Source organism: Diprion similis, chromosome 7 (genome assembly GCF_021155765.1).
Source record: "Diprion similis isolate iyDipSimi1 chromosome 7, iyDipSimi1.1, whole genome shotgun sequence".
NCBI classification, from domain to species: Eukaryota; Metazoa; Arthropoda; class Insecta; order Hymenoptera; family Diprionidae; genus Diprion; species Diprion similis.
Genome location: NC_060111.1, coordinates 8,589,056 through 8,615,462, shown reverse-complemented (window position 1 = coordinate 8,615,462; position 26,407 = coordinate 8,589,056). Strand labels below are relative to the sequence as shown.

At 35.3% G+C, this 26,407-nt stretch overlaps 1 protein-coding gene across 7 annotated transcripts in view; it reads left to right on the top strand.

Annotated features, from left to right (window-relative positions):
- The first annotated feature begins 646 nt into the window (after nucleotides 1-646).
- Nucleotides 647-26,407, top strand: part of LOC124408026 (PH and SEC7 domain-containing protein) — a 64,729-nt gene continuing 38,968 nt past the window's right edge. For 4 of the 7 annotated variants that reach the window (XM_046884670.1, XM_046884673.1, XM_046884668.1 and 1 more), the window contains exon 1: nucleotides 648-1,151. In XM_046884670.1, the coding sequence (XP_046740626.1) occupies nucleotides 1,017-1,151 (135 nt within the window). In that variant the 5' untranslated portion in view covers nucleotides 648-1,016. Of the gene's footprint in view, nucleotides 1,152-26,407 lie in introns of all 7 variants that reach the window. The other 3 variants (XM_046884671.1, XM_046884666.1, XM_046884667.1) reach the window with 2 other exon arrangements.

The following is a 26,407-nucleotide window of genomic DNA, read 5'->3' as shown; positions in this document are numbered from 1 at the left end:
GCTTTCAGAAATATTCGAAAAAAATCTGGGGGTCGCTAATTTCAACCAGGGCGTCCCCTTAAATGACATATTATAAACGTCCCTAGGTCATCCAGCAAAGGATGTCTTCAAAATGTTTTCTTTGACAGCTTAAATACGTCAGAAAATGTTGCATCGACCGTCCATTTGACATCTTTTAGGTATTTCGTAGGCAAAACTGATAAGACATCTATCCAGACTATCTATCATGTAACTTTTCACATTTCACATATCGCACCATCCGCGCATTCTGATTGGTTGACTAAATCTTGTAAGCCAATCAGAATGCTTGGATGCTTCGAAATGCGAGTACGTGAAATGTGAAAAGTTACATGATAGATAGCCAGATCACAGGTAGACGAAAGACGTCTTGTTCACTGCAGGTGTGTTGCCTTCAACTTTACTTTGACATGCGATTTGGGACTAAAGATTGGGGGAACAGAAAATTTACATTTACAAGTATTCTTGATATTGAATAACGAAATGTAAAAAAATTGATTGCGATGTTGATTCGTCGGTAACAACAGGAAATTTCTGTACCGACGTTTCTCCCACCGTCTCTTCATAAAAAGTCCAGGCAAGTTACCATACATGCCGATAAGATGGCAGCAGATTAGTCGAGTGGCTGACTCGCCGTCTTGCGTCCCATGTACCGTGGAACTTATTGTTAGCAGAATGCCGTGGCTGTCACTGTGACGCGTGCGTGCTGTGCGTGTTAGATGCCAGTGTGTGCACGCAGGAGTGGCGTTTGCCCACATTTCGTCATCTGTTGATGCTCGTTGAGAAAAGCTGTGAGGTTACGTTCGAGCCCAGCGGTTAGCGATCGGTGTGCACCAAAAGGTCTTATGTTTATCTCCTTTGGCTGACTTTCGTTCGTTCAGACTGTACTGGTTCAGTTAGATTTGTTTTGTTTATTTGTTGGTTTGAAGTTTCATCAATGTGTTAGTTAACGTGGGTTGTGCAGCAAATGGCAGTGGTGAAATCAATGTGGCTAAAACATGGCTGAGGAGCTACTGGTTACATTAAACCGGAGCGACACGTCCGGATTTGGTTTTTCGTTGCTCGGGACAGCCGGTCTTCCACACATCGTTTATGACATCGTTGAAAATTCGCCGGCGGCTGAAAGCGGCAAGGTGAGTTACTACAGTCTCCTCCTCCTCCCCCCCCCTCAAGCTCGCGGTTTGCACGGACGACAATAATCACCTCTGCACCAGGCAGGGGCGGATTTAGAGGCAGATTACAGGGTAGCGATTTCCTTGATTTGTTTTTTATTTTCTTTTTCTTTTTTTTTTTTTTTTTTTTTTTTAATCACCTTCACGCAGATGTATTACTTTTTATTGTAAATACCAAGAGACGATAATGGTTTGTAGCAAGTGGTTAAGAGAGGCAAGTTTTTTTGATAACGTTTTCTAGCTACATATATAAATATGAAATAATCCATGAGAACTACTGCCTCTGCTTAAACGATGTTAATTAAATGGGGTAAAAAACATTTGGAAAATATTCCTGTCGATTAATCGTTAAGAATACTCTAATTGGCCTAATTTTACGGAAGCAAGGAACGAACAGTGGAATTCGCATGTCTAATTTGTATTCAAGCAAAAAGAGCGTAGCAGCATTCTAATACGCTTTGAGATTGATATATTTGTAATATTATCTTCTAGATTATCTTTCAACGTTCGATTTGTGATGTAATTATTGTTATTATTGAGGAAATAAGAGATGTGGAGTTATATGAATGGGAAGTGTAAAGGTGACGTAGATCACGTACGAGTTATTACTTTTTTCCTGGTGATTTTAACATTTTTTGTTTTGCAATACATTATCAAACGTTAAGAAATATTAACGGTACCGTAGCCTCTGCAATGGATATGAATTCATTGTTTATACTAATTTAATTTATTTTTATGAATTTATGTACGGTTCAAGAAGTAGAAAGTTGACTTGTTCCATAGTCTTATTATCCATATTATTTGTTTGATACTGATAGCAATTCAGATCGTATTAATTATTCAACAGTTCGATCTCATAGAGATCATGCTATAGGAAAAGGTTTTTTTTTTGTGTGAGGAAAACCTTAATAATCCGAAACGGAAGAAATATTTTGAAAAATACTGGAATTTGGACTCATTGAGAAAAATGCAATGTTATAAAAATCACCTGGTTTTTCATGCTTATTTGAATCGGTACGTAAAGCAACACAATTTCCTTTATAACTCAAAGGAGTTTGAAAATATTGAATAAAATATTGGAGAAAATGATGTATCGGCTAAATATGAATAGCTTTTCAGTTACGTTGCCAAATCTGTCTGTGTTAGTATCGGAAAAATAGTGATTCTATTCAGAATGATTTTGTGGTCATGTTTGATGGTACGCAGCTATGTAGGAAAACCAATACTAATACGCGTACTAATAAGTATCTAGGCATACATGTGGAGCAGTACTTTAGGTGGGGTCTCCGCATTGACTCTGTGATCAAAACGACTAGATATTTGCTCTACGTTATTTCTAAAGCAAGAATCTTTATGCCTATAGACAAGCTTTTTACCATGTACTACGCATGGTTTAGCAGTATTGCGACGTATGGAATAATTGTATGGCGAGTGTCTGTTATAACGTATTTCAACCGTTACAGAATCTGCAAAATTGAATTTGGAATATTAATTTTCCTAGAGTATATGCGAGAAAAATTTTATACTATCAAGCAAACTTATGCGCTGAAGGCGATTATGTGCATACAAATGTCACTTTTCCCAGGAACCTGTATGAAAATAGTAAAGGCTAGTGTGGAAAATTATAAATATTATGCTATTGTGTATAGTGCTGAAAAAGTGTTGAATATTTCAGTTCAAAGAGCAAAAAATTTGACGAATTTAAAAGTGACAAATTATGTAATAACATTGGTTAACAAAATTTTGTAACAAGGAAGATGTTTACCAATTTTCAAATACCTATATATATATATACCCTCGTTATAAAAATACAGTTATTTTGATTCAATCAGGTTTAGTTTTTGTGTTACGGCTACTACCAGTAAAATTGAATGTTTATCGTTTTGACTTACCTTTTTTGATTCAGGGTGTTTTGTTCTTTAGTATAAATATCAGCTAATTACTTACATTAATTGTGTTTTGTTATGTACTATAAATACCAGATAATTAGTTACAGTGAATAACAAAATACTTTGAATCAAAAAAGGTACTCGTCATTCAAAACGATAAACATTTAATTTTATTGGTAATAGCTGTAACACAAAAACATAAGGCTGAAGCTAGCAGCAAGATGTTGAAATCCAGGGAAGAATGGAATGCGGAGCCCTTGGACTAAAAATTTCATAAGTATGCTCGGAAAATTATCAAAAAATTCACTCAAGTAGTTTTTTTAATTATGTATCGCTATCCCATTCAGACTTTTAAGTGAACGGACTCGGTTATTTATTTATTGTTTAATTGAAACTTTCATTGATTTGTCTGAAAATTTATTCTTTTTTAGTGTGTACTAAGATTTGAAACTTTACCAAGTTTTAACCTTTAACATCAAAGTTTATTGTTTTGACCTAACTAAGGTTTAAAAAAATTATAAAAAAATATATATATCTTATGAGAAAAACTCTCACATTTTCGAATATATTATTCATTTTTTGATAAATTTTCAAAATCAAACTCCAAAACACGTTCTTAGGCAAAAAAAAAAAAAAAAAAAACAAAAAAAAAAACGCTTTTCTCATGAGCCGTCAAAATTTTTCTTACTTCGGAGTTTTTTTATGTGAATGCTAATATTTTTTCAGTAAGAAAGCTACATTTTTAGAGTCGGATGGCTATGGGGTCTTACGTGAGACACGTTTAATTGATAAAAGTCTTTCAATAATGCGCTCTTTTTCAAATTTAACGGAATATTTTTATTTCTTTCAATTATTCACTGCTAGAGTAAGTCTCAACCCGTTGGGTCACACGGGGTCCAGTGGACCCCAGGCAAACTTTGTGGCTATTTTACGTCGAGAACGACTTTTTTTTTACATTATTTAACATGTATACCATTATTATTTTAAGAGATTTTCGAAAATTCGTAACTTTAAACTTCCAAGATCAAAATACAAATTTTTTCAAAGTTCATTAAAGCTCTATTTTTTACTTAAAACTATATTATTTGAAAATTGAAAAATTGAAATTTATACGGAATTTTTTTGTAAAAAAAAGTTAAATTTCGTGACTTTTGGTTTCTTATCAATTTTTTACTATTTCAAAATCTTAAATAAAAAACAACTATTCAATTATTTAGAAGAGATTCTAATTTGGAGTTTGGCGCAAGATTCAAGTAATTATACACCAAATAGAACGAAAATAGGATCTATTCTTCTGCGTGGGGTCCGCTGGACCCCGTGTAACCGTAAGATTGTTAGTAAGAGGCAACGGATTAAGACCGGTTAAAACCAAAATTGTCATCGAAGAAATGAAAATATCCCATTAAATTTGAAAAAGAGCGTATTATTAACAGACTTTTATGAATTAAACGGATCTCACGTGAGATCCCACGGCCATCCCACTCTCAAAATTTGGATTCCTAACTGAAAAAATCTCAGCTTTGATATGAAAAACTCAAAAATAAGATAAATTTTGGCGGTGCATGAGCAAAAGTGGTTTTCTACCTATAAACGTGTTTTTGAGGTTGATCTTCAAAAGTTATCCAAAAAAGAATAATATATTCGAAAAGGTGAGAGCTTTTCACATAAGATACATATTTTTTCGTAATTTTTTTATGCCAGTAACGATACGAAAATAATTCGCATTTTTAAACCTCAGTCATGTCAAAACGATAAACTTTGATGTGACATTTCTCGCAAACGGTAAATCCTAAAAGGTTAAAACTTGGTTAAGTTTTTAATCTTAGTACACACTAAAGGAAGAATAGATTTAAAAAAAAAATCAAATTTTTGACGTTCAGATGATTCGTTGAAAATTGGTGGATTGGCCCGTATTGGCCCGATTGGCCTCATTTTTGTTCATAAAAACTGTATTTCTGGAAAAAACTAAAAAAAAAAAAAACTATTTGTACCTAACATATTCGAATATCAATTCTATTATACTAAATCTTATTTCTAACATAATAAGTTCAAAGTTTTCATGTTACGCACATAAATTGAATTTTTGTTGACCAGTGTAATCAAGAAAAAAGTCAGGGAGTGCATCATAAACATTTTATAGATCGTAAGCTTCTGTTATTTTTCATCAAGGAACATATAAGAAATATAAAGTTGAAATGCTAATTAGGTGCTAATTAATTGCTTTAATTTTTCACCGAATTTGTCACTCCGCCATTTTTGTAAAAAAAAAAATCCTGCGTCAGTGCCAGCTTGAATGCAAGTTAGCAGCGCCACATCGAAATATAAATATAGAAAGGGTGAGTGATTGCAAAAAGTAAATATGCAATAATTAAATGCTAATTAGATGCTCCAAGAATATCCAAAACCCGAATTTGATGCTCGTCATTGTCCATTCTTTTTTTTTTTTTTTTTTTTTTTTTTAGTAATTTTTTACTATTTGTGGGGCTACCGAGGCTATCAATGGGCGAATCTACACTAGGGGTGACAAATTTTAGAAAGTAACTAAACCGTAATTAAATGTTTTAACGCCAAATTTATTCCTCCACATTTTTAAATGAACTTATTATGTCCGGGGAGACAGTAATTTTTTTTTCCCTGAAACTAAATTTGTTATAATTGTACAATGTCAAATCACTTGAATGATACATTTCTATTTCACTCTTTAGTTAAGTTTTTTTTTTCTTTTATGCTCATTTACTATTGCATATTATTTTAAACAGAAAGTTATTGCTTGATGAAATTGAAAAAAATAAATTGTCGTTTTGTTATTCCGGTTGATTACTACATCCGATGACAGACGATATGTACAAGGAAGTAGAGCGAATTAATTCGCGATATAATGAGACCGCAGTGTTCGGTCATTTCATCTAATAATCCTTTCACAGAACACTTGTGGACTTTGGTGCAGGGCACAAATGTGCGATATTATTTTTCACACGGAAAAACTCACAGCTGATATAGTTTGTCGGTTGAAAAAACCGCGGGAGACGAGAGGACGGTTCGACAGAGTTTCGGCCGTCTCTTATAGATGGGCACTGGAATAAAGAAAAACGTGTGTGTGTGAGAATAAAATAACTAGACGGTTTCATATTTGCGTTATGTACTAGATTGGAATGTGATGACGTCACATCTGCCGATTCGCTTACAGTGTTGTCGTTTTTTGTATTGGGAAATGTCCTCGTGACGTCAGAGCCTGGTTGTCGACGCCATTTTATCACCAGATAACCTGAGTTTTTAATTTTTCATTGAGGCAAATCGTAATTCTTGGGATTTCAAATTACTCATGTCACGTAAGTTAATTAAACATAATTAATAATATATTCGTCCTAACATCCATACGCGAAAAAACACGGCCAATCGTCAATTGTCAGCCTCGTTGCATTAGTTCGATTTTTTTCCACCAGATGACGCACTGCATAGTGACAATCCCAATGGTGTCTCATTAAAATTTTGTCACATTGAAATATCTACCAAGGGTAAGTGATTTCGAAAAAGTAATTATACAGTAATTAAATGCTAATTAGATGTTCCAAGAATATCAATACCTCGAATTCGATGCTCATTGTTTTCGATTTTTTCATTAAATTATAAATCTTACCTCATTCGAAATGGAGCAAGTAAATGCGTTTTTTTTTTTAATCGTAAACGACGAGCATCAACTTTGGAATTTGGATAGTCTTGGAGCGTTTAATTAACATTTCATTATCAGTCATACTTTTTCCAAATCACTCACTCTTAGCAGATTTTCCTGTCGCAGAGTTTTTTTTTTTTTTTTTTTTTTATGTGAAGTGACAAATTTGGCATCGCAGCATTTAATTTGAATCTAAATAGCACTCAATTATTTCATATATATAGTATATACGGTATATTTAACTTGACTTTGTTGAATATCGGATCGATTTTGATTACATCGATAATGCATTTACTGAAAAATATGTAAATATAAAAATTTCTAACGAATCAAAATATCGCAAAGTTCACTCATTGATGTAATTATTTCACCTCCTTCACAGCGGAGTGGAACAATTGAAATGGCCTAGGGTGGCAGAACCATCTTAATCCACCCCTGCTTCACCGTATCGACTGTTTTTCCTTATGCCCCTCGTCTGTACCTTTATGCAGAATTCCATAAAACTTAAGGAGACAATTTGATTCCTAAGTCGGTTATCGTCTTGATCGAAGTTTGCTCGAGATCTTTGGCTGGGATTGGAATGTTGACGGGCGCATTCCAATCCATTCTACTGTCCATCAGCCTGTCTGTCTGCCTTTTGACACCCGGTAGGTAAGTTTGTAATGTACCTTAAAAAAAGATATTTCTTGCTTCATTTTCCTGTTGTACTTGTATAAGGGATTTAATCCGATACTCGTTATATACAGTTAGGTGCCATGACGCAGTGCCGTTTTTAGTCGCCGTCATTGTTGAACAAATACAAAAATAAAACCACTTTAAACTTCTTATCCTAAAGCAATTATTCTGAATGATAGAAAAAATATTGGGTTAACGGTTTCATAGAAAAAGGTATTGATTTTGAAAGACAAAAATTGAGGTTGTGTTACGTAACTTGGTGATTACTTTTATGAAAATTGGACAATAGTCATTAGAGATAGACTTAAATACCACGTGTCTTTTTTTTGTATTTAAAAATATCTGATCATACATGTAGACGTGGGACTCTGCTAAGGAACCCACAAAAAGAGCACTTATTTGAATAACGTTAAAGTAACTGTAAGGTGTATAGGTCTATACTTACTAGGATATAGCTACATCAAGCTAGAACCGCCACATTCGAAAATTGATGAATCTTTGATGGACTATTAAGGGCTAATTAAAGGCTTAAAAATAATGGGAACAAGGAAAAATTTTGGAAAACTGTTTGGTCAGAATTAAAAGCTCATTAAAGCCAGACAAATCACAATAAAACTATGTCTGAACAAAAAAAAAATAATACATTTCGGCTAGTTATAAATACGCTAGATTTTCATTGGTTTTAATTTCACGTAACTCTCTTGAAGGGAACGAAGATATGATCAATTTTTGTTAATAGCTTTGAATTTAAAAGTATACTTTGAATTTCCTGATACATTTTTTAGTAAAGGAACCTGGTTTTGGTTTACTAACAAATTGGTAGAACTCCTGGCAAGTCATGTTGTAAACAAATTTGGTACAAATATCTGATTTGACCAAATCTACTGACATTCTGTTCCTTTCATCAGTCCAAATGTTCTTCCATTAGAGAAAAAAATACTCTCTACGAAAGCATTGCTTACGTGCATAGCTAATATCGCAGCAACAACTTATGACTATTTTTTCAAATTATGGCTGTTTTTTTATTGGAACCCATTCTCGATCAACATTCTGGTCAATTTCTCTCATTACAGGTCACAGACTGTTCACTGTATGCATTTTCGTCAAACAATATATCCTCGTTTATTTTCGTTTGCAAACGTTGAACTACTTTAATGACGTCTTTTAAACAAAATGTGCCTTCGTTCAAATTTTTATTCCTTCAGTAATACGAAAATATTGTATAGCTATCGGAAAGAGCTTCATTTCATGAAGTACCAGTTTAATCGATTTTGGGCACAAAACATTTTCAACAAACAGCTCTGCCTTAGTTTTTCTACAGTGAATTTTTTTTTAGCTAACTTTGAATGGTGAAATATTTTTGAACTTAATTTGACACCACATTTCATACTCAAATAGATGTGATGATGATTCACGCCATGATGAACTTGTACAATTCCAGTTATTGCAACTTTTTGTCCTTCTGTAGTATTTTTTTAGGCATAAGATTCGTTATCAGTTTATTTTTTGATATATGAGCTACGAGTGACTTATGTTTTTTTGCTGTTCAGATGTATTTTCACCACTTTTATATCACATTTCTTTTTTTTTCTTGTTTGTTTTTGATTTGAATGAGCCACTGATATCCTGATCCATTGAACAGATCGATCTATAGACTCTATTCAGTCAAAATATTTAATGTTTAATTATTTCAACCTCGTTGATTATTGAATAATTGGATGAATCGTTATTGGTAAGGCAACTGGTAAGCGTGAAAAGTGTAAATTTAACATATTCAGCGGCTATTTTTTCTACTTACCATGGTAATAAGTTATAAACCCATGGTAACGTAATGCGGATATACCGTGTAACGTAATATCCATAAGAAAAGTGCGCACCTTATGCGCGTTCGTCAAGTCGTTCGAATTTTGTTGGCTGACAGTTACTACCTGATTGAGCAGCCGACGCAATACCAATTGTGACTCTCGGAAAATGTCCTACATTGACCCCATAAACAAACTCTGCCGTCGATTAACAAAGATGGCGAGCACTATGGTTGACTCTTAAGGTGCTTATAACCTCGCGTTGTACACCTTGAAAACGCGGCGATCCAAAACTTCTATATCGCTTAAGTGATCAGGATGAAACTTGGGCAGTTATTGCCTTATTTTGGCTAAAAGTGGAGCGTCTTTTTACTTTTTCAAAATTTTGAAAAAAAATTTACAGACTGGTTAGGTAACCCACAGAAACTGGCCAAATTTTCACAGTTACACTGAATGGATCGAATTATCCGGTATGATGCCACTCGGCGGTGATGAAACACACATTTTGAGCCCAGTCCCATAAGATTTGATGGTAAAATGACGAAATGGCAGCTGATCTGGTTTTCGATTACGAAGAACACCGAAATCTCATTTTGGCGACATTTGTTACCGACCTTTCATGCCTGCCGGTAATTTTTTACCGACATTACACGCATACATTACCAGCATGCGCGTAATGTCGGTAACAAATGTCGCCAAAATGAGATTTCGGTGTTCTTCATAATCGAAAACCAGATCAGCTGCCATTTCGTCATTTTACCATCAAATCTTATGGGACTGGGCTCAAAATGTGTGTTTCATCACCGCCGAGTGGCATAATACGGGAGAGTTCGATCCATTCTGTGCAACTGTGAAAATTTTGCCAATTACTGTGGGTGGTAACCAATCTATAAAATTTTTTTCCAAATTTTGAAAAAGTAAAAATACGCTCCACTTTTTGCCAAAAGAAGGTATTAACTGCCCGAGTTTCACTCTGATCGCTTAGGCGGTATAGGAGTTTTGCATCTCCGCGTTTTCGAGGTGTACAACGCGTCTTTTATGAACACCTTAACCTCTAGAGGACCGGAAAACCGATATATCAGGCCGCCCTATGTTCTGAACTTTGTATACCTATATTTGATGAATGATACCAGACACTAATTTGGGCACTTTTCAAGGGTGATTTTAACTCTCAAATCCCGCCCGTCTAAAGCTTAATATATGATTCTAATCTAACGTAAAACGTACATTGCTGTACCATACAGAAAATCGTAGCTAAATAAGGAATACATTTTTTTTTTTCGCTTCGCGCTTCTTATTTATAAGCATCACGGACAAGGGTGACGAAAACTTGCAGGTGTAGAAGGAGACCTCGAGGGTTATAGTGCGACTGATTTTCAAGTCCTAAGGCACAAAATAAAATGTGGATGAAGTGTGTGAGGCGTGGTGAACGCTTGCCTACTTTGAGGGGTGAACGCACCTACCTCGCAAACTCACCAAGTTATCTGACCCCAACGGTTATATTTAGTTTTTACCCGTAGGGTGTTGGAGCTAGGTGGAACGAAGATAAAAAGAGCGTAATGTAGCTTGAACAAGTTGGGCCGAACAGCCATCTGCTTTCTCGCTGAATTCGATACAACCGACTTGTCGCTTCAGCTTCAGAAAGTCGAAGCATTTTTACCCGCCACAATCTACTGCTTCAAACTCATTCATTCTTTCCTCTTTGGGTGCGTATAGTGGATTTCCAAAGATAATATGAGATTGAGTCCATTCATAATATGAAATGGGAATTACGACAAACGCACCGATAACACGAAATTGCATGCTAAGGAGGACTCGCCTACAATTGAGAAAAAAATTCATCAAAAACAGAAAGAAAAAAAAAAAAACAACGTGGAGAACAACGATATGCATTCGTTCCAACATTGAAACAGTAGCCTGAAATTTTTCCGGTTTGTTATTTAACCGGTTAATTATTTACAAATATTCAAAGTGATTTTGAAAATTAATTTGATTCCAATTTTTTTTTTTTCAGAATTTTTGTTTTTTTTTCACAAAAACAATACACTTCATCAAAGTGTACTGACTTCGGATTGTTTAGTGGGTTAAATGTCAAGTTTTCCTTCGCTATAAGCTTCTCCCATTTTCGACTCACTCTGTAGCATTTGTAGCACGTACAATAAATGCTATAGTATTCTCTCAAAAATATCACCTAATTTCATATCGCGTGTATGATGTCATAAGGTCATAACCGTCAAATATGCGATTTTAGTGGCTTAAGGGCGTATGATTTTTTTTAACCGCCGTTTGCTCTAAAAATTATCAAAACGATTCAAATAAAATCAAGGGTTTGAAAATATGAAGACAGAAGGTCTTATTTCAGCCAGGTACAAACTTTTTTGATCAATAACTATACATGAAAAAACGATCAAACAGAAGGTTTTTTCTTTTTTGCAAATGGTGTAAAACCCTTGAGCTATATATGCAATTTGAAGTGAATAAAAATTCAGAAAACTTTGACCAAAATTCTTAAAGACAAAAATATAATTTTTTTCCCTTTTACAAACGCTTTACAGAATACTTAAACGCATAGAAACTTGAAACCAACAAAATTATAATACAGCGAGGATGTCGATTTTCTGAACCTCGATTATCTAAATCGTCAATTATGTGAATAATTATCTGACAAAAAAATGATAATTTTTCGCAGTTACGACCTTGTGGAATTAGTCGACGTTTTTATGGCTGAATCAGTAGCAGAAGGTCATATCCGGTCATATCTACTAGTGCGTACGATCTTTTGCTCTTAATTAAACTGTTACTCAATTTTAACGATTCTGACCATATTTTTATGTTTCAAGCCTACATACGATAGAATAAAAAAAAAATACAACTTTTTACATCTTTCAACTGCACAAAGTCGTGAAATCGCACTTAAGACCTTATGTCACTAGCACGCTGTATTTTACCATTACTTGCCAAGTTACGAGCCATTTTTACTCTGTACTTTGAACTAAGCTGCTCACGTAAATGTCGCAATTGCGTTATCCTATCATTATAACTCCCTAAAAATATGTTGAATCTCCTCGATTCGAAAGATTGTTTCGAGCCAGTTTTCGACGTGCACGATGTCGTGCCTGGACAATTGGTCCAAATTGGACCGTCGTCCCACAGAAGATCAAATCCGCCGACCCTCGTTTCGTTGCCAGTCAAAATTCCTTCAAAGTCTAATATTGTCAACGCGTCATCCAAGAGATCAAATTTCATTCTGTAATCCTCGTCATCCGTCGCTGCGAGAGCTGGTGAAGCGTTGACCTCCAGCAACCAGGGCGTCAGATGTTCATCCAGCAGGATATCGTAGCCGTATAACTCGAACGAATTTTTTCCTTGCATAATCACCATCTTCACAGCCTGTAAACTGGCCATAATTATGCCTATAACACATCGAGATCTCAATGTAAGGCTTCGTTAGACTACAAAATAAGGATGAGGCTGGAGTTAGTTACGTTAACGTAACGATACACTCCAGAGTCAAAAGTCATTATTGAGCAATTTGAGAATGACTCAAGGAATTTGCTTTTCAGAATAAGAGCATATTTTGTTTATTATGGTTTACTAAATTTTGGAAAGTCAGAAAGGTACGAATTAGCGATTTTTCATAAACAATCATCGTTACAGTTCTTGTTCAATTTAAAATTCGGATTCTACCGGAAATAAACTGATTTTTAATGTTTTGCCCAGTTGATGTATTAATTCATAAAATGTTTCAATTTTTCGTTATTCATTAAACAAAAATTCTAATTCTTTCAAAATTTTTTCATTCGGCTCCCAAGTGCTTTCAGTTTCAGATTTTTCACTCGGCCGTTTTTGCGATCATTGCGAAAGTTTGTCGGACAAACTGATCTCTTTTCGTGGCGATGAAAAGTATCGCGAAAAAGCTGTTTTTCCGGCCTGTTTCACTTTTTAATTACTTTTCACGAAATGATGCAAGTATAATAACGACAAATTGATATTTGAAATTTTTTACCATCATTGAATATGAAAGAAATTATTTCGCAAACTATTTATATGTCTTTATAATATAATTTTCACTGTACCATATATTATGCCTCTTCTACGTCGGAAAAATATATACAATCACAAAAAATGAACGCAATAAATTAACAAATCGATTATCTGAAAGGCTAATGAAGATTGTAATAATAAAATATTTGACTAGTGCAAAGAAATTATCTGGCATACTAACAAAAACCATGGATTTTTCACTACTTAAAATGAAGTTTCTGGGTGAAACATATTCCGGAGTGTATAAAGCTTGCAACATAATGAGAGATTTTACTATATCAAAAACTCTCATACAAAAATACTGCAGAAATGATTATGAAGCTGAAGTTGTCAGCCAGAGTTACCAACCAAATGTGTTTAACTTTTTACAAATAAAAGTATGCAGTGTAGTTGTAACCTCATAATTCTATATAAAAGTATTTAGGGTTCAAAGTTTTTCACAAAATTTGAATTCTCGGACCTCGCGACCTCATTCGAATGACAGTTAGAATGTTTGGCTGCTAATTCCGGCTGCTAGCTTCATTCTCCTGAAATGATTCTGTGTTGGTATCGTTGACAAGTCGTTGCTTGAGTATAGTTCAAGGCTTATAACACACAAAATGCAAATCATCCAATACTGAGCCTCCTACTAAGCTTTCTCATGTCATCACGGAACTTGTAGTTTTTGAATAGTACCAAATAAATTCTTTGAATTACCTGCAATACGTTGCAGTAGTTTATCCATTACTACTCCACCGTGTCTAGCCGTCAAGTATTCCCTGAGCTTACGAAGTGCCCATTTGCATCCCTGTTTGATTTGAGGTTTGTCCAAGCTCTCCAAGTTGTTGCCATTGGGTTCCACCTTCAATTGGATCGACATATTTGTGAGGTGAACTCTGCTGTCGTTGATTTTCTGCAGTGTGAAAAGTTCACCGGACAATCTAGCAAATCCCTCGCGGGCTAGCCATACTTTTAATGGATTGAAAGAAGTCACGAGAACGTAAATCCGGAGATCAAACTTCCTCCCAGCCAGCAAGTAAGGATTATCGACATACTTTTGGACGACAAAGGCTTCTGAACTCCCGCCGTCTCCAGTAACTTGGTTGGTTGATTCTTTGTGCTTCCAATCGGCGAGGTCTTTAAGTTTTTGAAAGAGAAATATCCCCTTTCCTTGCGACCTCGCGGCTGGTTTCACTATCCAGGTACCACCCTGGCGATGATATTCCTCTACCAGCATGTGATATTCGTTTGGCAGCTCAAATGTCACGGGCATGCAGTCGCACAGATTGGCTTCCAACGTCTTGCCTTCTCTAATCAAGAGTTTCTCGTATCGCTTTAGATTTCTGTAAAGGTAATTCTTCCGCGTTAGTTCGTAGTGGTTGCGGAAATGTGGAATTTTCTGATCCCAGCGCAGTTTTCTGTCAATGGCTAATCGCACTTCATTCATTTCGCACCACCACAAGTTCCAGTCATCCTCATCTTCGACACCATTCTCAATCTGCTCATACATTTCAAAACACATATCAACTACCAAGAGGTAACATTTACATCATAAAATATATCGAAACAGCCACATACTTGCAGTCAAAATAAGTTTTCCTTTTTTGTCTCTGACAAGTTAAGAGTCACGTGTTCAACGGACATCGATAGTCTTTAACTAAATTTCAATTTCCAGTGGAAAATCGACTTTCAAAATTCGATACTCGACTTTCCTTCTCTATTGCTTAAGGTCATATTTTAATGGTGGAAAACTGATCATTTTGCCCAACATCATAAAAGTCTGTCACTGTAGTGTAATACGCTATATGACGTTTTAGCGCATATCTCTTTACAACGGTGAAACTAAAATTTAGATTAACCGAGGAAACTGTCGTCAGCAAAACTTGTTTATTCTTGTTGTGGGAGAATCGGTTCATGAAATTTAATGGAATTGACGCTTCAGCAACTGACAAGATATTCTGGTCCTTGAATTTTACTAATTTACCTGAACCCATCCTCTGGCCAGCATAACCTTGGTTTGAGTTGATGGAAAATCACACCGAAACTTGATTTGCTTAGCTACACCAGTTCTTGGCTTGTCTCGTTTCTTATGTACTCTATAAGGTGGTGGAGCACATGATCTAATCACCATGTCAGTCTCGTGTTGACTTATCATCATCTTCAATCGAATCCCCGAAATCTATCACGTTTTTACTGAAGTTTCTATGGCATCCTGATCGCAGGCATCTTCGTTTGTTATCTACAAACCTTTGATAACTTCTCTCTTTACATCGACAGTCTTTATTCTTTATTGTATTTTATATATAGAGATTAGTTATTAAGAAATAAGAAAATATCATAATTTTAGGAACTTATGTCAAGCATACTCTTGAAATATACATCAAATATTTATATTACATGTCTATCTTGCAACACCGCGAATTTCACTAATTTTTTACCATAAATGCGAAGTGTACCTGCACTTGAAACGTTGAAATTCCCAATGGACGACACTCCGAATATAGTCCAGAATTTCGAATGCTAGAAAATTTGTAATTATCGAAATTCCAAACGGTCCAAACTCCGAACCTTACGAACCTTTAAATTTGAGGTAAACGCTCCACAGCATATGTGAAGGTTGGTACTGTTACGAATTTGGCCAATTATGGATATTTAATTTCGCTCAAAATATTACATAACACTCTTGATTCAAATTCTTTTTCTTTTCTATTGTTTACTGCACCGATTTTCTTGGCTCTCAAATTTCAAATTAGGTGATATGCCAACAGTTTGAAATTCTTTCTTTGTATATACATATTAACTTAGCTCGGTTTTGATGTACCCATAGGTTTCGTAGATTGCACAGGTTAAATTTGTAATAATAGCAGTGAAGACCACAGATGCCTCTTATTTGGTAGAATTTGTGTTAAAATTGAGACAAGACTGAAATTTTGACTGCTATTCACGTTGATGTCCTTCCGCAAAGTGACTGCCCATCACACATTCGGATTCACACACACACGGCGTTTTATCTACCTGTCATACTCAATATTTGGTACTTGAGGCCACCTTGTATCTATATTAGGGTGGCGCAAAAAAACCGACTTTTTTTTTTTTTTTTTTTTGAGGCTCGTGTGACAAAATGTTAGTTTTTGATGTTTTAAGAGCCCTTTGCAAAGGACAGCTCGAAAACAAAAATTTTAGGAGGTCGCTCCAAATTTTTTTAAATGTCAAAACTCGTCAAAAAATTAAATTAAAAAAATTATATTTTCAGTATTTTGTTTGATTTTTAATTCATTTCGTGGTGTATTTTAATCGTTTTTTTTTTTTTACTAAATGAAAGAAAAAAAAAATGCATGAAATTTTAATATGAATATTAAAAGGTCGCTCGAAAAGATCTCAAGAAATGCACTAACGAATTAAAAAAAAATTATGAGCGACCTTTCAAAATTCAAATTTTGAACTGAAACTTTCGGAAACTTATTTGTTTTTGGGCTATAAGATTATACCGTAACGAGAAAAAAAAAATTCGATTTTTGACGATTTCTGACGTTTTAAAAAATGTGAAGCGACCTCTTAACAACTTTTTTTTGAGCTGTCCTTTGGAGTGGGCTCTTAAAACATCAAAAACTAACATTTTGTCACACGAGACTCAAAAAAAAAAAAAAAAAAAAAAAAAACAATAGTCGATTTTTTTGCGAGACCCTAATCTATATATGTATAAAGAATATGCTGGTCTTAACTCTGCAAACATCTTTAGGTATATGACTACAATAATAATGATACAGTTCCTGATCTCTCAGCATCCCGACTGTTATGTGGAGAGTGCAATATATGTATATAGAATGTACGTAGATTTTTTATTACACAAGATTGACACTATATGTCGGTTTATATATAGTATCTACATGCAGCTGGCCTTCCAATCGTAATTTCATCGCGAATAAAATATGGCTTGCAAGTCTTATCTTTACAGATTAAATTTTCAATGGTATCTGTAGGCGTACAACATTTTCCTCTGTAATGCTTTTTTTGTGAAAATCTTAAGAAATATATTTTTGAGTATTTAAACGTTCTCGTGTTGAATAAAGTGAGAAAAAATACCAGAATTGATGTATAGGTTCTGTACTTTGATTCGTGGTGCAATTTTTTGTGGAATTTATTTCTCTTCGCAACTCTCCATTTGTTGCAATTTGGTCCAGATCAGAGATATTGACAAAATTGTAAGACTTCCAGGAGCTCATTATTACACGAATAGGCTATATTTTTTGATTTCACAACAGAGACTGTCAGTAAATTTTTTCTTTCCATTTCCTGCCTCATTGAATTATAGTTAGGTACTAAACGGCTTACCTAACTTTGAAAATTCATTTAAATCTATCATTGGTTATTGCTGTATAAATTATTTTATTCTGAAATGTGTGAATAAATATTTGAATTATAAATTTTTCAACTATCTCAAAGTATAATACGAATGTATTTGTACTGTCAACCAATTGTTAATTTAAGCTAAATACGATTCATTTTCATCGAGAACGTTTAGCAATGTTATATTAACGGTGGTCGGACACTTGAACGTTTCTACGTCCTTGAAACTTTTTGATCCATGACACTTATTCGCCCAAACACTTATTCGCCCAAACACTTATTCGCTGAAATCTTCACCGTCCAGGACGCTTCTTCATCTGGGTCACTTCGTCGTCATCCATCTGAAATAAGTTCGGTGTCCAACCGAAAGTTTGTGAACCAAAACATCCACATTGGAATGTCACTCTGCGAGTGCTATTGAGGCTTGAGGGTATCGTTTTTTTACTAGAAGGTGGTTGCTTTAAAATCCGCACTTATGCATCTCGAAAGCACAAAAAAGCAATAAATCCAAGAACGAAGACTTCTTCGACTTGACGTGATTTTAAGCTAAACCCAGTCCATCATACCAACATTCATAATGCTGGATCGTACGAACTATAGATAATGCAATGCAACGATTTCAATGGCGAGCGAAATTGAACTGCTTGACCCTGTAATCTCGATTTAGTCCCGGCTCACGAGCGACTCTGACGAAGCTGCCAGCATTATTTTTACCCACATGTGACATTGACTTTTCTGTACACATATAAGTAAAGACCATTACTATTCTATATCGGGTATTTAGGAGGACAGAATTGGTTATCGTTTCTTTTTAACCGACTTCATTCCTTCGTAATGTTTATAGGAAAGATCTACATCACTGTCTCCATACTCAGTGTAAACATTGAGCTGTTGAAGATGGGTACCAAGAGAAGGTATCGGTTCCACATTAATCAGTCCTACAAGAGAAAGGTTCCACAAGTTTGTTTCCCCACATTTATTCGTTCGTCCGGTCGTTCTACAAATTCGTTTCCGAAGGTTGTTTGTACATGCGGTGGAACCACCCGAGCAGATTAGGTTTGTTTCAACGCGTTCATTTCCACAGAATGAGGCCAGGACTGATTCTATGGACAGAATTTATGTAATATACATGCCTCACACAGCATACAATATTTCCGACAAAGTTTTGTATGCAGGATCGTTCGTACCCTCGTTATGTGGAAACAAACCCATAGAAACGAATTTAACCTGGTCCTGTGGAACTACCGCATGTAGAAACGAATTTGTAAGGTCTTTGAGTGAAATATTACTTCACAATCAACTGAATTCTAGATATTGAGAATTCATTCAGTGAAGCTGAAACTCAATGTATGTACGTGAGGAAGTGTCAAATGCTAATTTTGTAGAATACGTGGCAAAAGTTTAGGTGACTAAGAATTGGTGTCTTGTGTATACGCAATCTCTCTTTCTCTCTCTCTTTGTAATCTAATCTCTCTTTGTCATTCGTTGTGCATTTTCCCTGACTTTTTCATCCGTCACACTCGCTCTTCTATTTAGTCATACCAATATTTTACAATTTTATATCTTATCTTCGTTGCAACTTACACGAGACAAATTAGTCGGTAATTACAGAGTACGTGTAACATTTATAGCTTGAATTTTCACAGAAAACATTTACAGATTTTTGGGTTTTTAAATTCAGAGGTCTTCAAATAACTTCAGGTAAGGTAACTTCAGGCAATTTACACGTCTGTTAAATCAGCAGACCAAAGTAATTCAAACTAAGTGTGGTGTATGTGAAAATGAGGTGCTAATCAGGTACTTCAATTCAAAATTAGATGCTCTTCAGGTTTTCTTGGGATTCAGTTTTGAAAAGTGGTCTGTTGGTGTAATCGAATTCAGCAAGCCAATTGCGTAAAATCGAAAAAGTTTGGGAATTATTGGTACACGCAATACCACTGGCCCTATTAAAAAACAATGTAGTAATGACACAAATGAGGGGTCCACTACTATAGAAACCAATTCTAGGTATATACTGAAAGAAAATGCCACAACGTTCAGAGAACAAAATAACGAAATAAATCTTTTAAAATGATTTTATTTATACCAAATCTCTTCTTATAAAAACTACATTGTGCTAGACTGTACAAAGAAAACAAGATTTTCTCACTTTTCACCTGCAAATTATTAGTTCTCTATCATGAAAATTTTGGGTTTTATTGTAAATTTAACAAGGAACACGGTTGTATTTTAAAGAAGACGTTTCGTCATCTGGGAAATAAAATCACATTCGTGTTCCAACGAACCGTTTCTTAAAAATTTTCAACCACGTGTGAGTTCGAAAATATTGATACCAAACTTCGAAAAAATAAGAAGAATCCTCTCGGGGCAAAAATAACATATTCAAAAACTTATGTTGAAATCTGCAATTATGTATACAAATTTTATCCCAAAATTGTGCGCTTTATACCATTATTTTTTTACCATAATTGTTTACCAATACGGTTTCAAAAACTGAATGAAGGCTGCATCCTTCAGTTATCCCAAATATAAAAGCTCTCTTCATCTATATATCGCTGTCTTTTACTTGATCACGAACCGCCATTTCATAAACATGTCGAAGTTGCTATAAATTCAATTTACAATGATTCATCTCCAATAGAGTTTCCAGAAAATTATTCAGGTAGTGACATTCAATTCATCGAGTATTATCTCGCGATTCACGTTCCAAAATCTTTACTGTGGCTTAAAAACCATCGAAATTGCTTCAGTTGTTGTAGTCGAGAGGGGAATAAAATCTGTCTCGAGATCACTACCCTTACCCGCGAATTCAACTCTGTTGTACCGACGCTTCCTACTTTACGTACAGTCGGTGTTACCTGTGGGTATTAAACTACCCACACCGACAACGGATCCTGCAATACCATTAGATTTAGAATTTTACCGCTACAGGATGCCAAAAATCCAAATCGCTCTCACCAATAGCTGGTTTTTATCTCTATCAATGAATTTTTCATTTCTTTTCACCAAAAAATCGAAATTAATATTACATATAAAATACAACTAACACTAGAATAATTTGACTGCATTTTTTTGTTTGCTCGTGGTTATAAAATTTATTTTTATAGCTTGCACAATATAGATCAAGTCGATTATTCTTAAATTAAACAAATTGCGTTATATTATATATATTATATTGCGCTATAGGCTCAAGTGTATAGGAAAAGTTTAGCGCTAGCATCAAATTCTAATCAAATACCCACTAGTTATACTTTTTTGGACACTTTTTTTAACACTAATTAATTTTTTTACGCTTCACAGGCACCAGAGAGACTTTTTCTAACTCTCTACAAATAGTAGTATGTCACACCAGACATGTTTGGGTCCTTAGTGATGTTATCGAATAGCAAAATTTTTATACTATCGGCCAATTTTTTTGTACAGTATTAGACACTTGATTTTATTGAGCAAAATTCTAACATTCTAAACTATCTAAATTATGGCATCCGAATCGGTTTTGAAACGTACGCGAATTAACTAAGAACTACCAATAACAACAATCCCAATAATCCTCAGTGAATTCTAACAGATAATCGACCAGTATTACATCGTCAACATTTTCAGTAGTTTTCGTTTCTTGTTAAACCAGCTCGTGTTCTCTGGACGATGCTGTTGTTCCGGCCTCAAGGATAAGGAATCTTTCATAACACTGATGATGCCAACTGTTTTTTATTTTTATCAATCTCATGTATAATCTGTTATCCAGTGCAATCGCCTCAATTTTTGCACGTTATGGCGTTTATCCTTCTACAGCTGATGTTTACTAACGTTGATGTGATTAACCGCCTTAGCTATAGTTGCAGCAATACCCGCCAGAGTTCCAGTGGCACAAAGACGGGTAAGAATTTGGACTTTCTTTTGGGTTTTCTGTTGGACCCATAGCCTGACGACGTCGGTAACGCTTAACGGCGAATTAATGACAGTAGAATTCAGGTCCACTAAATTGTTTTTCGCTTCGTAAGTCCTCCTTCAATCACCTCAACTATCGACAATTCATTGTATGCACGGAATCTAAAGCATTGAGTTACTATATTATGTCTGTAATTCAGACGTATTGAAGCTTGATCAGGAATATCGCTTTTAATTGTTTGTCGTGGTGGTACCAACTTAACGTAAGTTAATATAGCTCATTGTCAGTTAAGAGACAGGTTATGTTATTTACTAGCAGGAATCGGTCTTTGTTTGATAATCCATTTGAATATACGACAATCGGATTATTCTAACAAATCAAAAAGTCTGCTTTTACTCGTCTCCGATTCGAAACACGCACTCGGTTCGCTCGTGCAAACTCCACACGTGGGCAAAAAAGATCCATTTCTCGCCCTTGGTTCACAATATACTATTTCGTTCCAGTAGGCGTATGTATGGAAAAACCTTAATGTTCGCGGGTAAATTCTTGGATACTTTACGTCCTAGTAGCCGTCAAGTAAAGGTAAACGTTCATGTCACGACTTTACTCCCGTAAATCATGAAGGTTCTCACATATTTTACGCCTACTATGACGAAAAGCATACTTTTTAGCTGCTACATCTTTCATCAATACTAAAACAAGTATAAAACATTGTCAATATATTAACACAGCACCACAAGACTGGATCTGAATGTGTGAATGGTTTGGGGTCTTTTCTGTTGTTTACAGTAGAAAGAAAAAAGCGTAGAAAAATCCCAGATTTTATATAATACCCTAGTAGCGCATAGTTCTACTATTTTCACTCTTCTGACCGTAAATGTGCGAATTTCTTCAGAAACCAAACGGCAAAATCGTCTCGAAGGATAACACTACTGAACCGTACATAAAAAATCGATTCCTATCAAATTTCAACCATCCATAGTCCCATAATTAAATCTTGCTACCCTTGAGAATTTCACATTGTAACCCTACTGTCGTCTGTCCACTTGTTTTTTTCATCCCGCGACGTCATATTGCCTGGTTCTAATCGACATCTCACTCCATAACCAAAAAATTGTTGGCGACGATGCGGCGAACGGAAGAGTGATCTCTGGCCACCCTGAAGACGTAATATGACACCAGATCACAGGGGCGGTTACCCCCGGAGGCGGGGATGATGTAGGTCAGTACCACTTGGTCGGTCGTCCTGCGTTATACAGGTTGGGATGATAACGATTTGTTGATGCGCCGCGGTACCGCGCTTGGAGAAGGATTCGCTCTTGCGACCCCCTCGCGGCGAGACAGCGAATCGATACGGATACCTCTGCCTACTCCCATGCACAGTAACGTCCGCGAACTCGCGGTGATCACGACGCCATGCGACGTTCGGTCTGGAGGAAAAGTGGCGGGAGTCTCGACGATCAACGACGTATCGAGCTAGTCGGTTAGTCGCTCGGTTCTCCTGGAGCTGTCGCTTGTTTACATTTCATTCCTCTCCTCTCTTCTCCGTTGATTTTCACCTCGAAGAAGAGCATGGCGTCGCGCCGTTCTCCTTAACCAAAATATCTGGCGTCTTGTCGCTTCGGGAGTGAGAAATTTATTTATTTCTTCGTCATAACTTACAGACGCACCCGCGTGCATGAAAATTCTTCCCACTCGTCTCCCTGACCGCTTTGCACCGCGACCTTCTCCTCCCCCTCTTCTGTCGCCTGAACGACGTTTATTTGGGATTCCCGGGGTTATTCTTCTTGGACTCAACGCTCGTGATTCCCCGCGCAATTCTCAAGGTGACCTCGACGCCGCTTCTCCCGGGCTTAGCGATCTAAGTATCAAAGACTTGAAGAGTAATTCAGTTCTTGTACGTAAGTGCCGCCGTAGACTTGACTACACATCAAGAATTGTGCGTAAAATTTTTACATTTCTCGAAATCCTGCGACGTTTTTGTCTTTGAAACTTCCTGTAGGCATTATAGTATATACAGTTAGTTACTAACAGATAAGGGAGTAACTGTTATTGTATAATCTCCCAAATTCGCTGCGATTCGTTCTGCTATTTGATCATTTTTAACCAGGACCGTAAAACCGCGAAAAACGTCACCTAGTAAAAAATTCTCTTTTACTTCAAAACAAGTTTCATCACTCTTGTAACCATTTCCTAGCATTTTCAAACATTTGCGTGTGTGCGTGTGCGTGTGTGTGTACGCAGAAAATTTTTCCTGAATTTTGGGAAAACAGCCTCATCGATTTGGATACATTTCTGACCTTTGCAATAATTATTGTGCGTACACTGAATTACAGAAGAATAGCTTGATCGACTGTGATGAAATTTTAGTGATACATGTACATGAAGTATTCGGTAGAGACGTGTCACAAAACTTTTGAAACTTTTACTAATCTCTGCTATGAATATCCTGAATCCCGAATAAACGGTCAAATGGGGTTCGAATGAAGTTAAAGAAAAAAATCAACTATTCGATAAAGATTTGACACAATTTTTTTTAATGTCTTATCAACTTCCACTTACCAACTGGTGGTAGCTCGAACTTCCAAAAAATTCGTCATATTCTAAATGTCTCATCAATTTTCTCAGAATTTAGTTCATGACATTTAGTTTCAATTTCGATGTTATTAAGGTGCAGATGAAGCTGAAGCTAGCAGCCAAGAGCGTTAAACTTTTTGGATGACTAGACAAATGCAGTTCAGTGTTATTCTCAAAATTCTATAAAAGTATCGGGGATTTAAGGTATTTCATATTTTTGCATTCTGTAAAAAAAAAGTTTTATTATTTGTTTGAATTTTTTTTTTTTTTTTTTTGTCAAACCGTTCATAAAATATGAATTTTTTAAAATCTATATAGTATTTTTTCTAATCCTTGTTACGGGGTAGATAACTATGATCACGACGAGCAACTGTCATAACTGCATCCATCCCCAGCCGTGATGGTATTACGTTATGTATTGAGAATGTTGAAAGATTGATTATATAATCCATTGATTGTAAAAAAAAAAAAAAAAAAAATGGAGAATACAATTAGAAGATGTGAAGGAGAAGTTGTTCGTGGAAGAAGGGAAACGCGAAGGGTTCAGTTTAGTTTTGGGACAGGAGGCTGAAAACGTCTTAGAAGTGAGTTATGGGAGAAAGGATATAAGAAACTGCTAATTACAATTTAGGAGTATAGAGAAAACAATCTGCTGACTCGGTATGGGAGTCAAGGCACCGAGGTGATGATAAGAAGAGGACGCAGGGTATAAGGGTGTATTGTTGTTTAGAATGCTGTTTTGGGAGTGATTTTTTCTACGGTAGAATAAATTTCAAACTGTTTCAGTTTTATTTCTGAAATTTTTTACACGTGTTTATCGATCCTTGAAGAATATATACAAATTTAGAAAAATAAAATGTGTTCATCATCATGTACTTTTGTACATTTGTTTATAACGATGCGCGGAAATTACTTTTCATTGGTAGCCAGTGTAGCCAACGTTACATAAAACTGAAAAAAAAAACCAAACATATTCTTAATCTGTACGAGTGTTTGATGGCTGGTACCAAATTGAGCAAAAAAAATCACAAAAGGACGGCATGCTGAACTTGGATTCACAATTTTTCCTACACTTCTGACCATTCTACGAGTTATATAAAACAAAAACAATTTTATTTATTCAATTCTGCTACCAAGATTGGAAAACAATCTACTAAAGGTGCATGCCAAATCTAAACTCAATTGACCAATTGGTTGTCGAGATATCATGACTGCTAATTTGAAAAACGTAGTTTCGAAAAAAACGTGTTTGAAGTTTTTGTACTCTTCGATGGGGTTAAAATGAGGTTATTGCAACTTATTTGTTAATCAGCTGATCAAAGTCCATAATTGGCTTTTTTAACCGCGCTCTTCGAGCAAACTCCTAATAATTTATCTAACTTGGCTAATTTTATGAGTATCATTGAATGCATTTCACAGACGTATTGAGAACAAAGTGATGTCAAGTCTGATGAAAATTGTACACCATAGATTACCGCTACGTGCGTGTACTTACCAATTATCTTGACATCATTTCAGCGATACGTGATAATGGTATTCAGAAATACTAATTAATTATCTGTACGTGTATTCATGATGTACTGTACAAAAAGTAGAACCTATGTTCGAAATTTCTGTACCAGAAACCACTGCACAATTCATCATTCTCAATACACATAACATGTGTCACAATAGTATTAAAATTTATAAAAGTTGCAAGTTTGGTTCCGTGAGGAGTCTTTTTCATATTCAAGCTAGTCGCTATTATCATAAGATTGTCTCTGTCGCTTACTTTTTTTTATTTCTATTATTAATTGTTTCTTTACTGTGATCTGGTGCGCTGCTCTTCTGATTGTGAGCTGTAATGCTTCTATCCCAGCATACGTTCGAATTTCCATGCAATCCTCTCATTTTAACTATTTGAGAAGCACATTTTTGTACTGAACAAATTTAGAAAATCATAGGTGATGTTTAGGTTTTCGGGATCGCTGATTACAATTCTGAAATCAAAATTACGAAATTCAAAATGGCGGATCCAATATGGCTTCGTATAAGTTCGCGGTTTTTTGCTTAATTTACAAAAATATGAGTACGTGGGGATTTTTTGCAGTTAAATAATGTTAATTATATAATTACACAAATATGTTCATGAAAACAGTCATAAAAAAAAATAATAATAATAAATAACTAATAAATAATCTTGAAAAACGATTCATTTTTAGAAATTTTCAAAAAATTTTCATTTGAACAAACTAGTCTACAAAAATTCTGAACAAATACATAATGTAAAACTGTGTATAGAGAATACGCGTAAAAAGTTTCAGAGCCGCAGTTGTCCACCGGAGTTAGCACTGGAGAAAACCTCA